The sequence below is a fragment of the Pipistrellus hanaki genome, assembly GCF_964339955.1.
Source record: "Pipistrellus hanaki genome assembly, chromosome: 9".
Lineage (NCBI taxonomy): Eukaryota > Metazoa > Chordata > Mammalia > Chiroptera > Vespertilionidae > Pipistrellus > Pipistrellus hanaki.
This window is the reverse complement of record NC_140511.1, coordinates 66,154,863-66,173,632: the sequence shown is the minus strand read 5'-3', so window position 1 is coordinate 66,173,632 and position 18,770 is coordinate 66,154,863. Positions and strand designations below refer to the sequence as shown.

General features: G+C 53.6%; 1 protein-coding gene across 1 annotated transcript; it reads right to left on the bottom strand.

Moving 5' to 3' along the window:
* Positions 1–315: 315 nt before the first annotated feature.
* On the bottom strand, positions 316–5,157 carry C1QTNF4 (C1q and TNF related 4). The gene is made up of 2 exons (XM_084894892.1): positions 5,048–5,157; positions 316–1,449 (listed from the first exon to the last, which is right to left on the bottom strand). The coding sequence occupies exon 2, from the start codon at positions 1,442–1,444 to the stop codon at positions 434–436; it is 1,011 nt and encodes a 336-aa protein (XP_084751018.1). The 5' UTR covers positions 1,445–1,449; positions 5,048–5,157; the 3' UTR covers positions 316–433.
* Between the last annotated feature and the right edge of the window lie 13,613 nt (positions 5,158–18,770).

The following is an 18,770-nucleotide window of genomic DNA, read 5'->3' as shown; positions in this document are numbered from 1 at the left end:
CCATACTCCCACACGTAGCCGGGTGGGGCCCCTTCACCCATCAGTGGACCCCGAGAATGGAAGGTCAACGGGGAGGAGTTGGACAGGACCTGACCGCAAAGGGACATGAGTGGGTGGGAGGCCCACCACGGGTTCCATGTGTCGGGTTCGAATTCTCATCTCACCTTCCCCGGGGAGCCTGACTAATCTTGCCCTCTGATCCCCGACCCTCACCCCACACCTGCCATAGTCAGTGCCTCCCCCCTCCACCGCTCACCCCCCACCCCAAGAGACAAAACTGCCGCAGTTAAGACAGAGACCTGGACGGACACGGTCGCCGGCGCAGGCCCGCTTTATTGGCGCCCAGCGGCGCTGGGCGGGCCGCCATGCTCGCCGGCGAGGGAGGGGGGCCGCGCGGCCCGGCATGCTCGCCCTCGGCGCCGCCCGCGGGCGCTCAGAGCTCCAGGGGCCCGGCGCCGGGCGGGCCGGCGGCGGCGGCGGCGGCGGGGTCGGGGTCCGGGTACACCAGGAAGCCGGAGAAGGTGATGTACTTGCCGTGGTTGCTGTAGGCCCCGTAGCCGTCGTGGTCGTGGCTGAGCAGCCACACGGCGTCGCCGCGGCGCAGCGCCAGCATCACGCTCTGGCTCTGCATCTCGCGGCGCCGCGACGCGCCGTCGTCGTAGATCATGGCCTGCACCTCGTCGCGGTTCTTCATCAGCTTCACCGACAGCGTCTTCCGCGGCAGCTTGCCCAGCGTGAAGGAGAAGAAGTAGGCGCCGGGCAGGCGGCAGCGGAACACGCCGGCCTCCGCGTCGAAGTCGCCGCCGATGTTGACGAGCTCCGTGTCGAAGGCGACGGGCCGGTGGCGCGGGCCCGCGCCCGCGTCCGAGCCCACCAGGCTGCGCGTGCGCGCCGCCGAGAAGGCCGAGCGCGGCTCGGGGCGCGCGGGCGCGCGGCGCGCAGGCGCAGGCGCGGGCGCGTCGGCGTCGGCGTAGACCAGGTAGCCGCTGAAGGTGGCGCCCGGCGCGCCCAGCGCGTACTGCGGGGCGCCGTGCAGCCGCAGCCACACCACGTCGCCGTAGTCGAGCTGCAGCATGGCGCTCTGGCTGGCGGCGCGCCGCGAGCCGGGCCGCCGCTGCTCGTCGAAGGCCAGCGCCTGCACCTCGTCGCGGTTGCGCACCAGCATCACCGACAGGCTCTTGTGCGGGGCCTTGCCCGCCGTGAACGAGAAGAAGTAGGCGCCCGGCACGCGGCAGCGGAACTGGCCCGTGGCGGCGTCGAAGTCGCCCCCGATGTTGACGTGCACCTTGTCGAAGGTCACCGCCATCTCCATCTCCGAAGTGCCCTCCAGCGGAGTGGTGCGGGCCGCCGAGAAGGCCGAGCGCAGCTCCGTGGAGCCGGGCGCCGCCGGGCCCAGTGCCCAGGAGGCTGCCGGGCCCAGCAGGCCCAGCAGGAGCGGCAGCATGACGCCTGCAAGGGGGGCAGAGGGAGAAGGAGAGGAGGGTTGGGCGGGGGCGCCTCCAAATTCCCGGAGCTCTGGACCTGGAGACCGGTTCTCTTCCCAGCCCTGCCCTTGATGCTTAACCAGGACTCGGTTTCCTATGCACTTGGATTAATCAGTGATCTGCAAACTTCAGCAGTCAGTGTCACCTGTGATAGATCCTCCCTTCCTCCAGTTGATGGACAGACATAAACCCCACCTGTGGCCAGACATTCCCGAGCTCTGAACCACCAATCAGCACCTGCCAAATACCCCAAGCCCCCATTCCTAAATCCCCAGGTCCCTAATCACCAATCAGCGTGCTGAGTGCCCTAAGCCCAGTCCCCTAGCCTTAAAGGCGCTTGTACCCCAGCGCCTGCTCTCTTCCGCCCCTCTCTCTGGAAGCAGCCGGCAGGGGTACTCTTCCCTCCAATAAAACCTGTGTGAGTCCCGCCATCCTGGTCTCCGGCTACCTTCTCTATTTAATCTATCAACCTGGAGAGCTTGTTCACACATGCATGGCTGGTCCTCATCTCCAGAGTTTGCATTTAGTAGGTCTAATGAGGCCTGAGGATTTTCATTTTCCAACGAATCCCCAGGTAAAGTAGATGCTCCTGGTGCAGGGACCACTCTTCGGGAACCATTCCATTAGGCCAGTGATTCTTCAAACTTTCATTGTTAAAAGCACCGGAACCCCTTTCAATCACGTAAAAGCTGTCATACATATAACACAGATACAAGGAGAATGCTGTTTGTAGGGGCTTCCCTGACCCCTTCCCCTTGGCACCCAGGGTCCTGGGCACACCAGGGGTGGGCAAGGGGTCTCTGAGTTTCCTTCAGCCTCTGGGTTGCTGCATTTTCCTGTGGCTATTCTGTGGTCTTCGGCTTGCCTTTCACGCAGGCATTGGTTTGCTGCACTGATGTCCTCCATGATGGCTACTGTTTCAGCCCATCTTGGCAGGAAAGGAAATAGCTACTCCCTGACCCCTTCTCTGGTCTCTGACCCACTCAAGAGCTTCCACACTGGGCTTCTGATTCCTCAGGGGCCCTTCTTGCACTAACGAGGCCAGAACCGTTGGGCTTTGAGGCACTTCCCCCGAGTAAGTGAAAGGGACTCCTTCTCTGAGCTTGGGGGCTGGTCCCAGGGAAAGGAGAGAGCCAGGAGCTGGTGGTAACAGAGGGAGAGCAACAATTCCAGCAGCCTCTGACATGTAGGGTCAGCAGCGTTGTTCTTCAGTGGTGGGGTGGAGGGGTCCTGGGCCTGGGGCCTAGCTCTACCTCTTACACTAGGGGTGTCGAACTCAATCAGAGAAGGGGCCAAAATCTAAAATCCAGCCTAAATAACGGGCCGAATGGTTTACTGAACAGTCATAAACTGACAATGTCATAAACTGACAGCGGAGTGCAGTGATGACAGCGCGGTGCGGGCCACATTGCAAGGCCTGGCGGGCTGGATTTGGCCCGCGGGCCTTGTGTTTGACACAGGTGTCTTACACGCTGTGAAATCTTAGGCAAGTTCCTTAACGTCTCTGGGCAGGGCTTCCCCTGTGTAAAGGGGAGGGAACCTTCACAAGCTGACTGAGAATGTCCTGAGATAACAGGTGTGAACACAGTCTGAGCGGCTGTGTCACCCAAGTGTGTAGATGCTTCTGCTCTTGGCCTTGAGAAAAGCAACCTGACCAAGCTCTTGACATAAGGGGTTAGGGACTCAGTAACTCCTATCTTGGGAGCTTGGTGAAGGCTCTGCTTAACCCACAAGAGCCACTCTCCGATTCGGATGTGGGGTTCCATCAGCTTCCTAATAGGCATAGGCTTTGGGAACTGAATACGCAAAGGCCTTGAAGTGGAGACAAAGCAGGACAGAAAATGAGCGGGCAACAGCCTAGTCTGTGGGCTTCGGTAGGCAATATCCTGGGCGCATGTGTAGCTTTATGTCTCTTGACACGGGGACCTGCTGAGATGGGTTGCCAGGTGCAGCTGTACAGTCGTGCTCTGCTCAGCAAGGGCATTCGCTCTAGGGAAGGTGGGCACTGAAATCTAGCCCACATTGCACTTGCCCAAATGTGTGGGGCTGCTGTTCCTGGAGAAAAGTGTGCCTTTTCCTAATCCTCTTAAGAAAGGCCCTGAGTCCCTAGCCCCGCTGAGCCCTCTCCCTCCAGAGGAGGTACCTTTCCTAATTCCTACAAAGGATCCTATGGGTTAGCCCAGTGGTTGGCAAACTCATTAGTCAACAGAGCTAAATATCAACAGTACAATGATTGACATTTCTTTTGAGAGCCAACTTTTTTAAACGTAAACTTCTAACACCACTTCTTCAAAAATAGACTCGCCCAGGCCGTGGTGTTTTGTGGAAGAGCCACGCTCAAGGGGCCAAAGAGCCACATGTGGTTCTCCAGCCACAGTTTGCCGACCACGAGGTTAGCCAATACCCTTGATGCGGGAGAGGCATCTGCAGTTGGAGTGGTGATGTCTGCACCTCCGTGCATTCCCCTTTGGCGATGTCTGGGCACATGGCACCCCGGGCAGACCAGTGGCTCCTCGCCCACTTTGCAGATGAGAAAAGCCTCGGCCCAACAAGAGGAGGTGTTTTGGACCAAGGTCACGCATGGAGCACTGAGGCATGCCTTGAAAAGGGGTTTTTGACTCCAAAATCAGTGTGCCCTCCTCCCCACGGCCTTTCCCTCCTAGACACAGCTATTTCCAGACAACCTGTCCTTGGCCCCAGTTTCCCTTTTTGCACCATTAGGAGGGGAGTTGAGTGGAATGAGTCTTGACATCGGGGGGTGAGGAAAGGAAGCCAAACCAAATCAAACCAACCAGCCACCACTCTAGCGTTTTGCCTTCTGAGGGTGTGGGAGCATCTGAGCTTTTCCTGGGGGTCTGCCCTGGGACCCTGCCCATCTGCCCCCCAGCCGGCTGGTGACCCACCAGCGCCAGAGGGTCCTCCTGTGTGGCCAGTACCCCACCTGCGCTTCCCCCACCGCTGCCCCGTTCCCAGATGCCTAGGTCCCCGACCGTCCATCCCTAAACCCCTTCCCTGAGCAGGGCAGAGGTGGGAGGGGCCCGGTGGGCATCACAGCTGCAGGGAAGGAAATGGCTGTTCCTAGCTCTGTCCAGGTGGAGCGCAAAACAGTCATCTTTAAAGAGAAAGAACTGGGACACAGATAAGTGGGCAGAGCCGCGGGAACCCATGGGGGAGGTGCGGCGATGCCGGGCTAAGGGGGTCTCAGAGCCCCTCTCCTCGCCCAACCCTCCCCCCAAACCCTGCCTCCCTCAAGACTCCCCTCCCCGCCTACCTGGAAGGCTCGCAAACCCCCTTCACAGAAGCCAATTAATCATTTCTCGTGGATAAAAAAAATCCCTCCAAAAGGGCCTCCTCCCCTCATTCCCCCCCCCACCGCCCCGCCCCGCCAGACCCTCCTTTATGCATCTTCTCCGAGAAAAAGCCCTTGAGCATCCCATGGAAAGCTCCACATCCTCCTTTCGGGGAAGGACCGGTTTCCACGCGCCCTCCCCGCCCCCGCTCCCCATCAGGACGAACCTGGCCGCCTCCTCCCACCCCCAGCCCCGGCCCCGGGCTGCCCTCACCTGCTGGGGACCGAGGTCGGGTCGGGTCGGGTCGGTCCGCTCCGAGCCTCTCGGGCTCCGGCTCCGGGCCGCGCACAGACGCCCGCTGCGGCGGGAGGGGCTGCGGGGCGGCGGGGCTGGGGCTGCGGGGCCGGGGGCCGGGGCGGCGAGGCGCGAGGGGAAGAGGCCGGCGGGAGAGGGAGCCGAGCGGCGGGCGGGGGAGAGGCGGGGAGGGGGAGCAGAGAGCGAGAGGGAGGGGCGCGCCTCGGCGGGAAGAGGAGCGGCGGACCTAGGGGCTCGGCTCCGGCGCCGAGGCCCCCGTGCAGGCTGCGCGCACCCCGGGCCCTTCCCCGCGCGCGGACTCCCTGGGGCTGGCTTCATCCTTCGGGCTCCAGCGTGCAGGCATCGTGAATCCGAGTTAGCAGAAGGGGAAACTGAGGCCTGCGGCAGGGGCCAGACTGGGAGAGGCCCAGGGTACTCTACAGACCCTCCTCCTCCCTGGTTGGAGGCGGGGGGTGGGGGTGGGGGGATTGGGGCAGGACACAGACCGGCTCGGCCTCTGGGCTGCAAGGACAGTGCAAGGTGAGACTTGGGCTGGGACAGATGTCCAGGCTGAGTGGCCTTGGCGGAGGGGGTCTGAGGGAAGAGAAGGTAAGTGGGTCAATGTCGCCCGGAAAGGAAGGGCTTAAATGGACCTAGTTTTTCTTCCTCACCTCCAAACCCGAAAACAAATGCCCACATTGGTTAAGACGGGAGGAGGAAGACAAAGGACCGGGCCATCACAGGGAGGGGGTGAGGACGGAGAGGGCTCCTGGGGCAGAACCGAATTTTGGCTGGAAAGGCTGCTTTGGCGCCCGAGAGAAGGGAGAGGGGTGGGAGGGACAAGGAAAGGAGTGAAGGGCCTGTGTGCAGAGGGACCCTGACAGCCTGCCTAGCTGGGGCCAGGGTAGCAGGATGGGGGTGAGGGGCTGAGAACAGCTGTCTTCCCAGGTAACACTCATCAAAGGCCCTTCCCAAGGCCCCACTCTGGGCTTAGACACCCCCCTGCCCCAAACCCCCGGAGCTCAGGGAGCTGAACTCTCTTAATCAGAGTTGCTGTACTCTCCTGCTTTACAGGGACTGACTCAGCTGGGGGGGGGGGGGGCACTTTTTTTGTCTCTCTTCTCCTCCTGGAATGTATACGGAGGGCTGGAGCAACAATGGCATGTCAGGTAGAAGCTGAGATGAGTAAGACTGGAGACTCTGTGCTAAAGGAGCTAATCATTTAGCTAATCATTTAGTAGGAGTGGCTGCATGTGGACACAGAACTATTATAGGTGAAAAAGAGATCATGGCCCAGCCTGTGTTGCTCAGTGGTTGAGCATCAACCCATGAACCAAGTGGTCACTGGTTTGATCCTGGACCAGGGCACATGCCCAAGTATTGGGCTCAATCCCTAGTAAGGGGCTTGTGGGAGGTAGCCAATAGATGTTTCTCTCTCATCAACGTTTATATCTCTCTATCCCTTTCCCTTCCTCTCTCTCTAAGAATCAATCAATTTATCTATCTCTCTCTATATAATAAATATGCTAATTAACCAGGATGCCATAACGGGTTGACCTGATAGGAGGATGCATCAGGGGCCTCCCTGTGCCTTTGCTGGGGGAGGGCCGAGGGCCTGATCAGAAGTGGCTGAGGCTGCTTCAAGGGCCAGAGAGGGAGGCAGGGCCGGATAGGCGACTCCAGGGTGAGCGGTGCTGTGAACTGCTGATGAACCAGGAAGGAGGTCCCAGTCAGACTATAGGTCAGGGCACATGCCCGGTTTGTGGGCTTGATCCACAGTAGGGGGTGTGCAGGAGGCAGCCGATCAATGATTCTCTCTCATCATAGATGTTTTTATTCTTTTTTCTCATCATAGATGTTTCTCTCTCTCTCTCCCTCTCCCTTTCTCAATAAAAATATTTTTTAAAAAAATAATGGTGGGGATCTGACCTAGTGAGATGGATGACCCAGTCCAAGGACAGACTAACTCCAAAGGGGTGCAGGCGGCATAATGGGGGCTTGGGAACAGCATGCTCAGTTCAGAAGGGAGGGGTTTTCCAGGGATGATGTGGAAGGTAAGGTGTGTGTAGCTTAAATGCTGAGAGGAGGAGCTCAGTTTATCCCACAGCAGAGGGGAGAGTGCTGAGAGCGTGTTGTGAGAAGACCATTCTGGCTGCAGAGGGAAGGACTGACAGGACAGAAGAGTGGAGAGGAGGGAGATGTGGGAGAAAGTACTCACTGTTCAGATGGATCTGAACTGCGCAGGGCTGGTAAGATAGGCAAAGGGAAGAGACAGGTGGGGGAGAGACTGAGAAGAGAGATGCAGAGATTGACAGGGTGCCGTGCAAACTCACACATTTTAAAAAATATATATTTTTATTGATTTCAGAGAGGAAGGGAGGATAGCGAGATAGAAACGTCAATAATGAGAGAGAATTATTGATTGGTTTCCTCCTGCATGCCCCCTACTGGGGATCGTGCCCACAACCTAGGCATATTGGCATGTGCCCTTGGTCGGAATCAAACCTGGGATTCTTCAGTCTGCAGAGTGATGCTCTGTCCACTGCGCCAAACCAGCTAGGGCACAAACTCACAATTTAATTAGCTTCCTGGTTTGCCAGGGGATTACAGGGGAATTAACAGATCTCAGTGGCCAGGGACCGTGCAGGGAGGTGAAGGGAAGTTAATGAGAGAGAGGACAACACGCCCCAAGGGAGAAATGACAGCAGAGGAGTAGTTAGCCAAGCAAAGATGCCAGCAGGAGAAACAGATGTCAGGGCGCTGAGTCTCTGCCTTCCTTGGAGATTTCAGACCTCCAGGGGAGAAAATGGTCAGAGCTCCCAGGTCAGCTGCTGGCCTGGGTACTGGGAGGGGAAAGCTGGGAGTGGCTTCCAGGATCAAGGTCCCAACTCGCCCTTGGCCTTTGCCCAGAAGAGAACAGAACATTCTCCCCCACCCCCACCCCCACCCCCACCCTCCCGCAGATGGCGAAGTTGAGGCCAGGGTTGGGAAGTGATCTGCTCATGACCAGATGTGGCAAACTGCATTTTGCAAGGACAGCTGGGACCAGTCTCTCTCCCCACTTCATACACTGTGACCTTGCTACTCCCTGCTAGGAGGATTTAGGTTCAGTCATAAAAGATGATACTGCGTCTCTTTCTGGAAACTCCCACTTGTAACCCAGCCACCGTGGCTTGAGAAAGCCCAGGCCACCTGGAAATTGTAGGTGCAGTGGCCAACAGCCTCAGTCAGGACCAGCTAGTTAACTGGCAAGATCCAGGGCAGAACGAAAATGCAGGCCTCTTATTCAAAAGAATTTAAGTGGTGACAACAGGGCATTAAACCTAAGTGTGGGGCCTGGTGCACAAGTGACACCCAAGAACTGTCCCTGGCCCCAGCTGTGGTTCCAGCCTCAATTGCTCACAATAGGGGTGAGGAAGCCTTCAAGACGGCTTGGGGCACAGCCACTATCTGATTGCAACTGTACAAGGGACTGTGAAGAGGAATCCCATAGCTGAACCCAGTGCCTCCAGACTCGTACTGAGAAAAATCAACTGATGATTTGTAAAACATTTCTGAGTGAGGAAGAACTTTGAACGATAGCATATATTCCAGAAGTAAAAAAAAAAAAAAAAAAAGATGAATATATATTTTATTATACAGCTTAAAAGGAAAACAGCCCCCTGACAATGTGGTTCAATTGGCTGGGTGTCAGCCCATGTACTGAAAGTTTTCTGGTTCAATTCCAGGTCAGGGCACATACCCAAGTTGTGGGCTGGATCCCTGTAGGGAGTGTGCAGGCAGCCAATTGATGTTTCGCTCTCACACTGATGTGTCTCTCTTTTCCTCTCTAAAAAATTTAAAAAAAAAAAAAAAAAAAGGAAAACATGGCAGAAGCAAAATAAAAAGACAAACTACAACTGGAAAACATATTTGTAACTCACATTACAAAATTTCTTTAATATACAAAGAGCCCTAAGAAAAAGACCGTTTAGTAGAAAAATGGGTAAAGGATATAAACAATAAAAAGGTATTAGAATAAGAAAATTACAGTAAGATGCCATTTTTTTTTTTTTTTTTACCCCTCAGGTTGTCAAAGGGCAATAAAATGTGTAACACAATCTGTTGGTGAGGAGGTGGAAAAACTGACATTCATACATTGTTAGTGGTCACAACTGGACAATATCTACCAAAATTAAAGTGTGTATACCTTTTTACTCAGTGATTCTACTTCTCAGACAGCACTTCTTCAGATACATGCCAACACATTTGAAATAAGTTATTTATTCACTGAAGCATTGGTTATAATAGCAGAACACTGGAAATGATCTATAATGATCTATAGGTCCAGCAACTGAGGGCCCATTAAATTCTGGCATATATATATATATATATATATATATATATATATATATATATATACACACACACACACACACACACACACACACAGAATACTGTGCATCCTTTACAAAAGAATGAGGAGGGGAGGACCCAAGATGGCTGCTCGAGTATACACCTAGCCGCAGCAGCTCACAACAATTTCAAGGGAATACAACTAAAATGTAGAGTGGACATTGCCCAGAGCTACAGGTAGTCGACTGACTGAAAACTCTACAATAGGAAGGAGGGAGAAAACCAGAAGGAAAATCAGAGGAGCTGAAAAAAAGCCTAAGGTACGGAGACATGCTGCGCGCTCGCACACACGTGCGCGCGGAGAGGTCGCAGCCGGAGAGGAGGAGAGGGCTGGGTGCTGCCTGGCGTTCCCTAGCAGGAAGGAAATAGAACCCCCAGCCTGAGCTGAACCCCCGAACCGGCAGCGCTGAGCCCCAAGTTATGTGCCAGACCCTGGGGACCCAGGCTCCGGCAGGGGGAGACAATCCCGGGGGACGGCGAAACGCGGGGCCCCCGGAGTCGCGCGCACATGGCGCGCAGAGGACTGAATGTTGACTCTGATGCTGGATTACCCTAGCCGGAAGAAACAAAGCCTCCGGCGGCAGCTCTGAGCCTCAGTCCAGACCGCCCCGAACTCCAGGTCTGGGCCAGTCCCTGGGGACCCAGGCTCGGGCAGGGGGAGACGGAGCTGTGAGGTGGAGTCCTGGGAGCGCGGCGAAAGGCCGAGCCCCCGGAGTCGCGCACACTGTGCGCAGAGGACAGTCTGTTGACTCTGATCCTGGACTCCCCTAGTGGGAGGGAGAAAGAAAGCTCCAGACTGGAGGAACGCCACGAGGAGCAGGAGCCCCTGCCGGACACCGGCCAGCCGGGCGCCAGCAAGGAGCCGGGCGACGGGGCCCCCAGTGGGGGGGGTGCCCCTGAGCCTTCGACTGCTGAGCGCTGGCAACGGAGCCAAGGACGGGGGCTGCTTCCTGGGCGGCGCCGACCCCGGCAACAGGCTGGAGCAGCGCGGGAGCCCGCGGAGAACAAAGGGGTGCCACAGGCCAACCTGCTGAGCTCCCAGGACAAGGAGGAAGAAACCAAAGAAGTTCTCAATGTGAAGAAATCAAGTGAGAGCAAATGATAGTAAAATTACTTAAGAAAGAATACAAAGAAGATCTTGAAAAATCAAAGACTAAGTCAGAACTCAACGCACCAGCCAACATTGCAACATAAATGCGTTTTGTTTTGTTTTTTTAAAAGAAAAAAAAAAAAGAGAGAAAAAAGGGACAGAATGTTGGAACAGCGGCGACCAGGCCTAGAGAGGCCAGGCACAAGGCAGTGGCAGCTGGGCCCGGAGCAGCAGTGGCCAGGCCCCAGAGCAGCAGCAGCCAGAACAAGAGCATCAACGGCCAGCACTGGAGCAGCCAGACCTGGGGCAGTGGCAGCCAGGCCTGAGGCAGAGGCGGCCAAGCCCAGGGTGGCCAGTCCAGGAACACCCAGACACGGAGTGGCTGGGCCCGGAGAAGCCCGGCCAAGAGCAGCCGGGTTGGGAGCAGCCAGGCCCAGAACAGCAGTAGCCAAGCACGGAGCATCCAGGCTGGGAGCGGCCAGGCTCGGAGCAGCCGGGTCGGGTGCGGCCAGGCCTGGAGCAGCGGCGGCCAGGCTGGGAGCGGCCAGGCCCGGAGCAGCTGGGTCTGGTGTGGCCAGGCCTGGAGCAGCAGCTGCCAGGCTGGGAGCGGCCAGGCCCAGAGCAACAGCTGCCAGGCTGGGAGCGGCCAGGCCCGGAGCAGCGACTGCCAGGCTGGGAGCGGCCAGGCCCGGAGCAGCCGGGTCTGGTGCGGCCAGGCCTGGAGCAGCAGCTGCCAGGCTGGGAGCGGCCAGGCCCGGAGCAGCCGGGTCTGGTGCGGCCAGGCCAGGAGCAGCGGCTGCCAGGCTGGGAGCGGCCAGGCCCGGAGCAGCGGCTGCCAGGCTGGGAGCGGCCAGGCCCGGAGCAGCAGGGTCTGGTGCGGCCAGGCCAGGAGCAGCGGCTGCCAGGCTGGGAGCGGCCAGGCCCGGAGCAGCGGCTGCCAGGCTGGGAGCGGCCAGGCCCGGAGCAGCCGGGTCTGGTGCGGCCAGGCCAGGAGCAGTGGCTGCCAGGCTGGGAGCGGCCAGGCCCGGAGCAGCGGCTGCCAGGCTGGGAGCGGCCAGGCCCGGAGCAGCCGGGTCTGGTGCGGCCAGGCCCGGAGCAGACGGGTCTGGTGCGGCCAGGCCCGGAGCAGCGGCTGCCAGGCTGGGAGCGGCCAGGCCCGGAGCAGCAGCTGCCGGGCTGGGAGCGGCCAGGCCCGGAGCAGCCGGGTCTGGTGCGGCCAGGCCCGGAGCAGCGACTGCCAGGCTGGGAGCGGCCAGGCCCGAAGCAGCAGGGTCTGGTGCGGCCAGGCCCGGAGCAGCAGCTGCCAGGCTGGGAGCGGCCAGGCCCGGAGCAGCCGGGTCTGGTGCGGCCAGGCCCAGAGCAGTGGCTGCCAGGCTGGGAGCGGCCAGGCCCGGAGCAGCAGCTGCCAGGCCCGGAGCAGCAGGGTCTGGTGCGGCCAGGCCAGGAGCAATGGCTGCCAGGCTGGGAGCAGCCAGGCCCGGAGCAGCGGCTGTCAGGCTGGGAGCGGCCAGGCCCGGAGCGGCCGGGACCGGAGCAACCGGTCCCAGAGCAGCCGGGTCGGGTGCGGCCAGGCCTGTAGCAGCAACAGCCAAGTCCAGAGCAACTAGGTCGGGAGCGGCAGTGACCAGACCCGGAGCAGCTGGTTGTGGAACGAACCAGAGCAACAGAGGCCAGGCCCGGAGCAGCCAGGCCCGAAACAGCTCGCTCCTCGCCTGTACCTGCCCACGGCTGCCTCTCAGACATGGCTAGAAACTTTTGCGGGAACTTGAGGGTCTGCTGAATCAAGTGATGAAGGCTTAGATCTGGATGTGTTGAGTTAGTATAGCGCTGGGGTGTTGATCTGTGAGTGCCTTGGGTGGGGCCTGGATGAGGCTGGTTGACCTATTTGGAAATGTCTTTTGTGTGAAGTGTATCATTGGGCATGTGGAGGTATTATTGATATGAGAAAATGCTAAGTAACAGATTTACTATCTTAAAAGGGATTTACTATCGGGGAGAGGGAGGGAGGAAGAGACTGAACATAAACTGTGCACCTATGGATGAGGACAATGGGGGATGAGGAGGGGGCAGAGGGTGGGGTGGGAACCTGGTGGAGGGGGGAAGAAATGAGGAACCTTTGTAATAATATGAACAATAAAGATTGATTTAAAAAAAAAAAAAAAAAAAGAATGAGGAATTATTTTGAATAATGATATGAAATAATCTCTAAGATTTACTGATCAGTGAAAAACAAGATGTACAGCAGGCTGCCCTTTATGTAAAAATAGAAAAGAAGGCCTGCACTTGCTTTTATGTGCTTAGAATACATCTCAGAGGATCAACTAGAAACTGTGAACAGCAGGTGCCTCCTGGGGAGAGGCATGGTTATGGGGGAGAGACACACTTTTCACTGTTTCACCCTTTTGTACCTAAAATAAAAATGGGTGGGGAGAACCACTATCTTTTGAAGCAGCTGCTCCACTCCTATTGGCTTCTATTCAACCTGAGGCCGGCTGAAAGCCCTCAGCCTTTTCCCGTATTCACCACTGTCAAGCCAAACTTCCTTCCTCCTATGCTTACGCAGCTGGTTAAAAAGAAAAACCTAAATGCAGGTCTTTGCACTTTTTTTGGGGGAACCACGGGAAGCTCAAGAAATGACCAAAGCAGGCCATTTTTATTCTTTTCAAAGAAACAATAAATTTGTGAAAAATTGACAAAAGAAACTAGGTTTGGGTGCTTAATTAGTGAAGAATCTAAGCAGAATTTGAGCTTAGGGTAGCCAACTGGTAAAGAAGTAACAAAGTGCCAAGACCGGTTTGGCTCAGTGAATAGAGCATTGGCCTGCGGACTGAAGGGTCCCGGGTTCGATTCCGGTCAGTGGGGGAATGTGCAGGAGGCGGCTGATTGATGTTTCTCTCTCATCAAAGTTTCTAGCTCTCTATCCCTCTCTCTTCCTCACTGTAAAAAATCAATTAAAAAATATATATATATTTTAAAAAGTAACAAGGTTTCTCTTATCATCATTGTTCATTTAACAATAGGGATAGTCTGAGAAATATGTCCTTAGGAGATTTTGTCATTGTACAAATAGCATAGAATGTTACATAAACCTAGATGGTATGTATAGCCTATTGCTCTAGGCTACAAACCTGTACAGCATGTTACTGTACTGAATACTGTAGGCGATTGTAACACAGTGGCACTTGCTTTCCACTTCTTTTATTTATTTATTTTTTTAAATATATTTTATTGATTTTGTACAGAGAGGAAGGGAGAGAGATAGTTTAGAAACATCGATGAGAGAGAGTCATCGATCAGGTGCCTCTTGCACACCCCCTACTGAGGATGTGCCCGCAACCAAGGTACATGCCCTTGACCGGAATCGAACCCGGGACCTTTCAGTCCCCAAGCCGATGCTCTATCCATTGAGCCAAACCGGTTTCGGCTCCACTTCTTTTAAATTCACCCTGTTGGTTTCAGCCACTGTTTCAAGATGCTTTAGAATCTTGATTCAGACAAATATTAGCTTTTGCTCTCAGTAAGTGGTGCCATCTGCAAACAGGCTGAGTGTGGCAGGCACTGATAACTGAGCTGACCACGTGCAGGGCCTACAGAGTCCCAAAGCGTGGAACTTAAGACTTCTCTCCAGATTGCATCACCTGGATAACCAATGGGGGAGACGGACGAGTCCACCTGACTGGACGCTCCGAGATCAGTTTTCCCAATTGTCTCCTCAATGTCTAACTGGAAACAAGGCACATGGTGTTCAAGGAATTTTCCTAGTGGCCTTCCAAATAAATAGTAATTAATTATGGTTGGCATTAATTTACTGTATCTGTACTTAGTGAAGGTACCAACTATTTTTCTAGGTGTTCTCACTCTGTATAATATTGTATTCTAGAATAAATTTGGGGGGACTTTACCTCAAATGTGCCCCCCTGGAGTTTCCAGAATCTACTTTTTTTAAAAAAATATATTTTATTGATTTTGTACAGAGAGGAAGGGAGAGAGATAGTTAGAAACATTGATGAGAGTCATTGATCAGTTGCCTCTTGCACACCCCCTACTGGGGATATGCCCACAACCAAGGTACATGCCCTTGACCAGAATCAAACCCGGGACTTTTCAGTCCCCAAGCCGACGCCCTATCCATTGAGCCAAACCGGTCCCGGCCCAGAATCTACTTTTCCCTGTCTTCTGACTATCAGGACATCTGCAGCCATCCTGCACTGTGCTGCCTTTCCTTTCACCAGCTTCTCTGGCAAGGGTTCCCAGATGGTGCCTACAAAGGCATTTCGGCATCTTGGGATTTGCATCTCATTTTAAATGGCTAGGTGCTTAGGTTTTTTCCTTCCCTTCTCTTTTGTTTGGAGTTTCCATTTCCTCTCAACCTTGCATTGCTTTACTCATTCCAGGTCAGAAATGCTCAGGGGACAATGAAGAAAATCTGTTTCCAACAAAGGCCAGCCTGACACCCCATCCGAGGGATCCTTTCCTGTTTATTCCTTAGTCTGAATGTAACCGACATTTTCCCTTTCTACATCCTTTCTAAGTCTCAGTTTATCAAGGGCTTCCCTGGTTCATCTCCATTCCTGCCTTTTAATTTTCGAGCCTGGCAGGTGCTCTCTGCAGAGCCACATTGGTTTCTTTAGTGCTCCCTCTGTCCCAGGTCTTTCTGCTCGTGGGCTGTCCCCACTGCCTATTTTAGAGCTTCCTGTCTCTCCTGTGCCACATTCCCACTTCAAGTCTCTAAGTGTGGGAATCCTAATTTTTCTCTACATTTTTAAAATTAACCCAGCTGGCCGAACCGGTTTGGCTCAATGGATAGAGCGTCGGTCTGCGGACTGAAAGGTCATGGGTTCGATTTCGGTTAAGGGCATGTACATTGGTTGCGGGCACACCCCCAGTAGAGGGTGTGCAAGAGGCAGCTGGTCGATGTTTCTCTCTAATTGACGTTTCTAGCTCTCTATCTCTCTCCTTTCCTCTCTGTGGAAAACCAATTAAAAAAAAAAATTTAACCCAGCCGGTGTGGCTCAGTGGTTGAGCATTGACCTGTGAACCAGGTCATGGTTCAATTCCTGGACCGGGTTGTGGGCTTGATCCCCAGTAGGAGGCAGCTGATTGATGATTCTCTCTCATGGATGTTTCTCTCTCTCTCCCTCTCTCTCTCTCCCTTCTCGTCTCTGAAATCAATAAAAATATATTTAAAAATTTTGTTTTTCAAATTATTTCCTAGAACGTTTTATTCATCCATCCATTCCATGCCTAACATGCCCTCTTTCTTGATTTGACTTTCTCCTGTGATTCCTGTTACACCCACAGCACCAGGGGGCAATTCTTTCCCATGGTCAGAAGGAAGGTTGTGGCAGCAGCTCCATGGTAGTGTTTTGTTCCCCCCACTGAGAGAGAACCCTGTCCCTGATGCACGTGAAGGATTTGTCACTCAGCAGGTAGCATGGCCGGGCAGTTGAAGGTGAGCTCCCACAGGGATGCAGTTTCTGTGAGCTCATTTTTCAGTCTCACCAAAGGCTCCGTGTCTGACCCTCCCAGACAAGCAATATGCTGCGGTGCAAAGCAAGCAGGATTTGCTGTCAAATACACCCAAGTGTGTCTGAATTCTTGCTCTGCCCCTTACTAACAAATTGTTCGATGAACCATGCCCCTCCAGCTCAAAGTATAAGGTTCCAGTGGGGCTGACACTGGCTCCTGATCCCTTTAGGCTGGGCTGAGAATCAGGTCTAGCCAGTAGAGTTCTCCAGACTCACTGAATGCTTACAGATGGACCTGTGTTTGAGGCCAGAGTCTTCCAGGAGATATTTGCTTGTTCTCTGAAATTACAAGCTCTAAGAACCCAATATGCCATTGGCATGTTCTGCCACATGGAATGAAGATGCGAGTCCTGATGCCTTTGCTCAAACCAGTGGATTAACCACTGCCCATGTCTGCTACTTGAGCCAATAAATTCTTTTTTTTTTTTTTTTTTTTTTTAGGCCAGTTTGTTGGGTTTCTGACTATGCAACCATAATATACAGGGTTTAACCCCTTTTTTAAAAAATGTATTTTTATTGATTTTTTACAGAGAGGAAGAGAGAGGGATAGAGAGTTAGAAACATGGATGAGAGAGAAACATCGATCAGCTGCCTCTTGCACACCCCCTAATGGGGATGTGCCTGCAACCAAGGTATATGCCCTTGACTGGAATCGAACCCAGGACCTTTCAGTCTGCAGGCCGATGCTCTATCCACTGCGCCAAACTGGTTTCGGCAGTGTTAACCCTTTTATTGTTATAAAATCATGAGTTTCTGTTCATCAGATTTCAACTCCTTCAATCTGTTCCCCTATTTTAACGAAGAAAAAAAAAAAGTAGGACTCAATACATGTGCACAGCATATCAGAATTTCCCGGCTTGCAGGCCCTGGTCTGAATCCTGGCTTTGTCATTCACCAGCCTTGGGTAAATCTATCAGTAAAGTAAGGGTGATTCTGCTTACCAGTATATGGCTTTTTATGGGTTGGAGCTAATGAATATGTGGGCTACCAACAAATACCCTATTATTAGGTGGTAAGTAGATTTGTTATTTCAATAGCTTTTACTCTGCACAGTCGTCTATACATGATGAATCCATTTAGTTTTCCCACACTCTCCTGGTCACACCTCTTAGCCACCATGGTTTCCAGGTTTATCCTGGCCATAACCAAGGAGAGAGCAGGAATCAAAGACTTTGAGAGCAGATGGAAGATGAAGAGGTGGACAGGCATTTCCAAGCTCAAATGGAGATGGAATTAGCCTTGTTTGACACATTTGCAGAACTTTACACCCACTTTCTATTTATAAATATCTTGCAAGGCTTCAGTGGAAGATAAACAGAGAGCAACTACTGGTGAGGTACAGAGGCGCAGAGCTTGTAGATTTGGGACTGTATGGCTTGGGCTCGGGGTGTAAGGATTTAGGACGCTAGGGCAAAAAGTCTTAAGAGACTCCGGTCAGAAAATTTTACCCCTGGTCGGAAGCGTGCGTAGGCAGGCAGTTGTAGCTGTCCCCAGACCTTGACATCTGGCAGAGCTCCAGCTTATCTACTGCCTACTGTGCCACGCTGATGGCAGGAAGACAAGATAACAGGCTGCTGCAACAGCTGACCAGAGATGATCCACCAAGACAGTGGGGATGGAGGGAAGATGACAAATCCAAAAGGTATTTCTGAGAACCTAGCAGCGACTTCTTAGAAGTAGAGGGAGGGGTGGGAGGACTCAGTCATCTTCAGGGTTTTTAACTTGGAAAACAGGGTGATAATGAAGTGTTTAATAAAGTTTGTAAATGCAATTACCACTGCAGACTTAGGGAGAGGGTTGAGATATAATCCAATTTCAGGGTCCTGAAGGACATCCATTTATTCACATTTACTGAGTCCTATGTGACAGTTACTGTTTTGGGTGCGAATTATTCAAATGAGCTCCAAATACGGCTTTGAAGAGATGCAATTCCACTCTTCAGCCTCCATCATCTCTATGACTTTGCCCACATCATCTGTACTTGGCAAGTATCCTCTCCTTAGATAATAATAGCTGTCACATACCACATTTTTTCTCAGATACTGTATTAAATTCAATAATCCAATAAGTCCTGCTGGTGTGGCTCAATAAGTGAGCATCAACCTATGAACCAGGTCACGACTCGATTCTCAGTCAGGGCACATGCCTGGGTTGTGTGAGCTCAGTCCCTAGTAGGGGGTGTGCAGGAGGTAGCCAATCAATGATTCACTCTCATCCATGTTTCTCTCTCTCCCTCTCTGAAATCAATAAAAATGTTTTAAAAAAATACTCCAATAAGCCCTGGCCCATTTGGCTCAGTGGATGGAGCTTCAGCCTACGGAAACAGGGGTCCCAGCTTTGGTTCTGGTTGGGGGCATGTACCTTGGTTGTGGGCACATACCCAGTGGGGAGTGTGATTGATGTTTTTCTCTCATCAATGTTTTTAGCTCTCTATCAGTCTCCCTTCCTCCCTATAAAAAATCAATAAAATATATATTAAAAAAAATTCTCCAATATGACAATTGCTCTCCTTTAGAGAGGAGGAGCTTGCCCGAGGTATCATAGCTACTGAGAGCTGGAAATGGTTCCGATCTCACCATCCTGCTTCCTAGTTATCCTATCCTTCATAAAGTCGTCCCCAAGTTCTCCCAAGGGGATGTGAGCTTCCCCCCTTGTGGACCCCATGGTGCTTGGTTTCAGCATCTCCGGG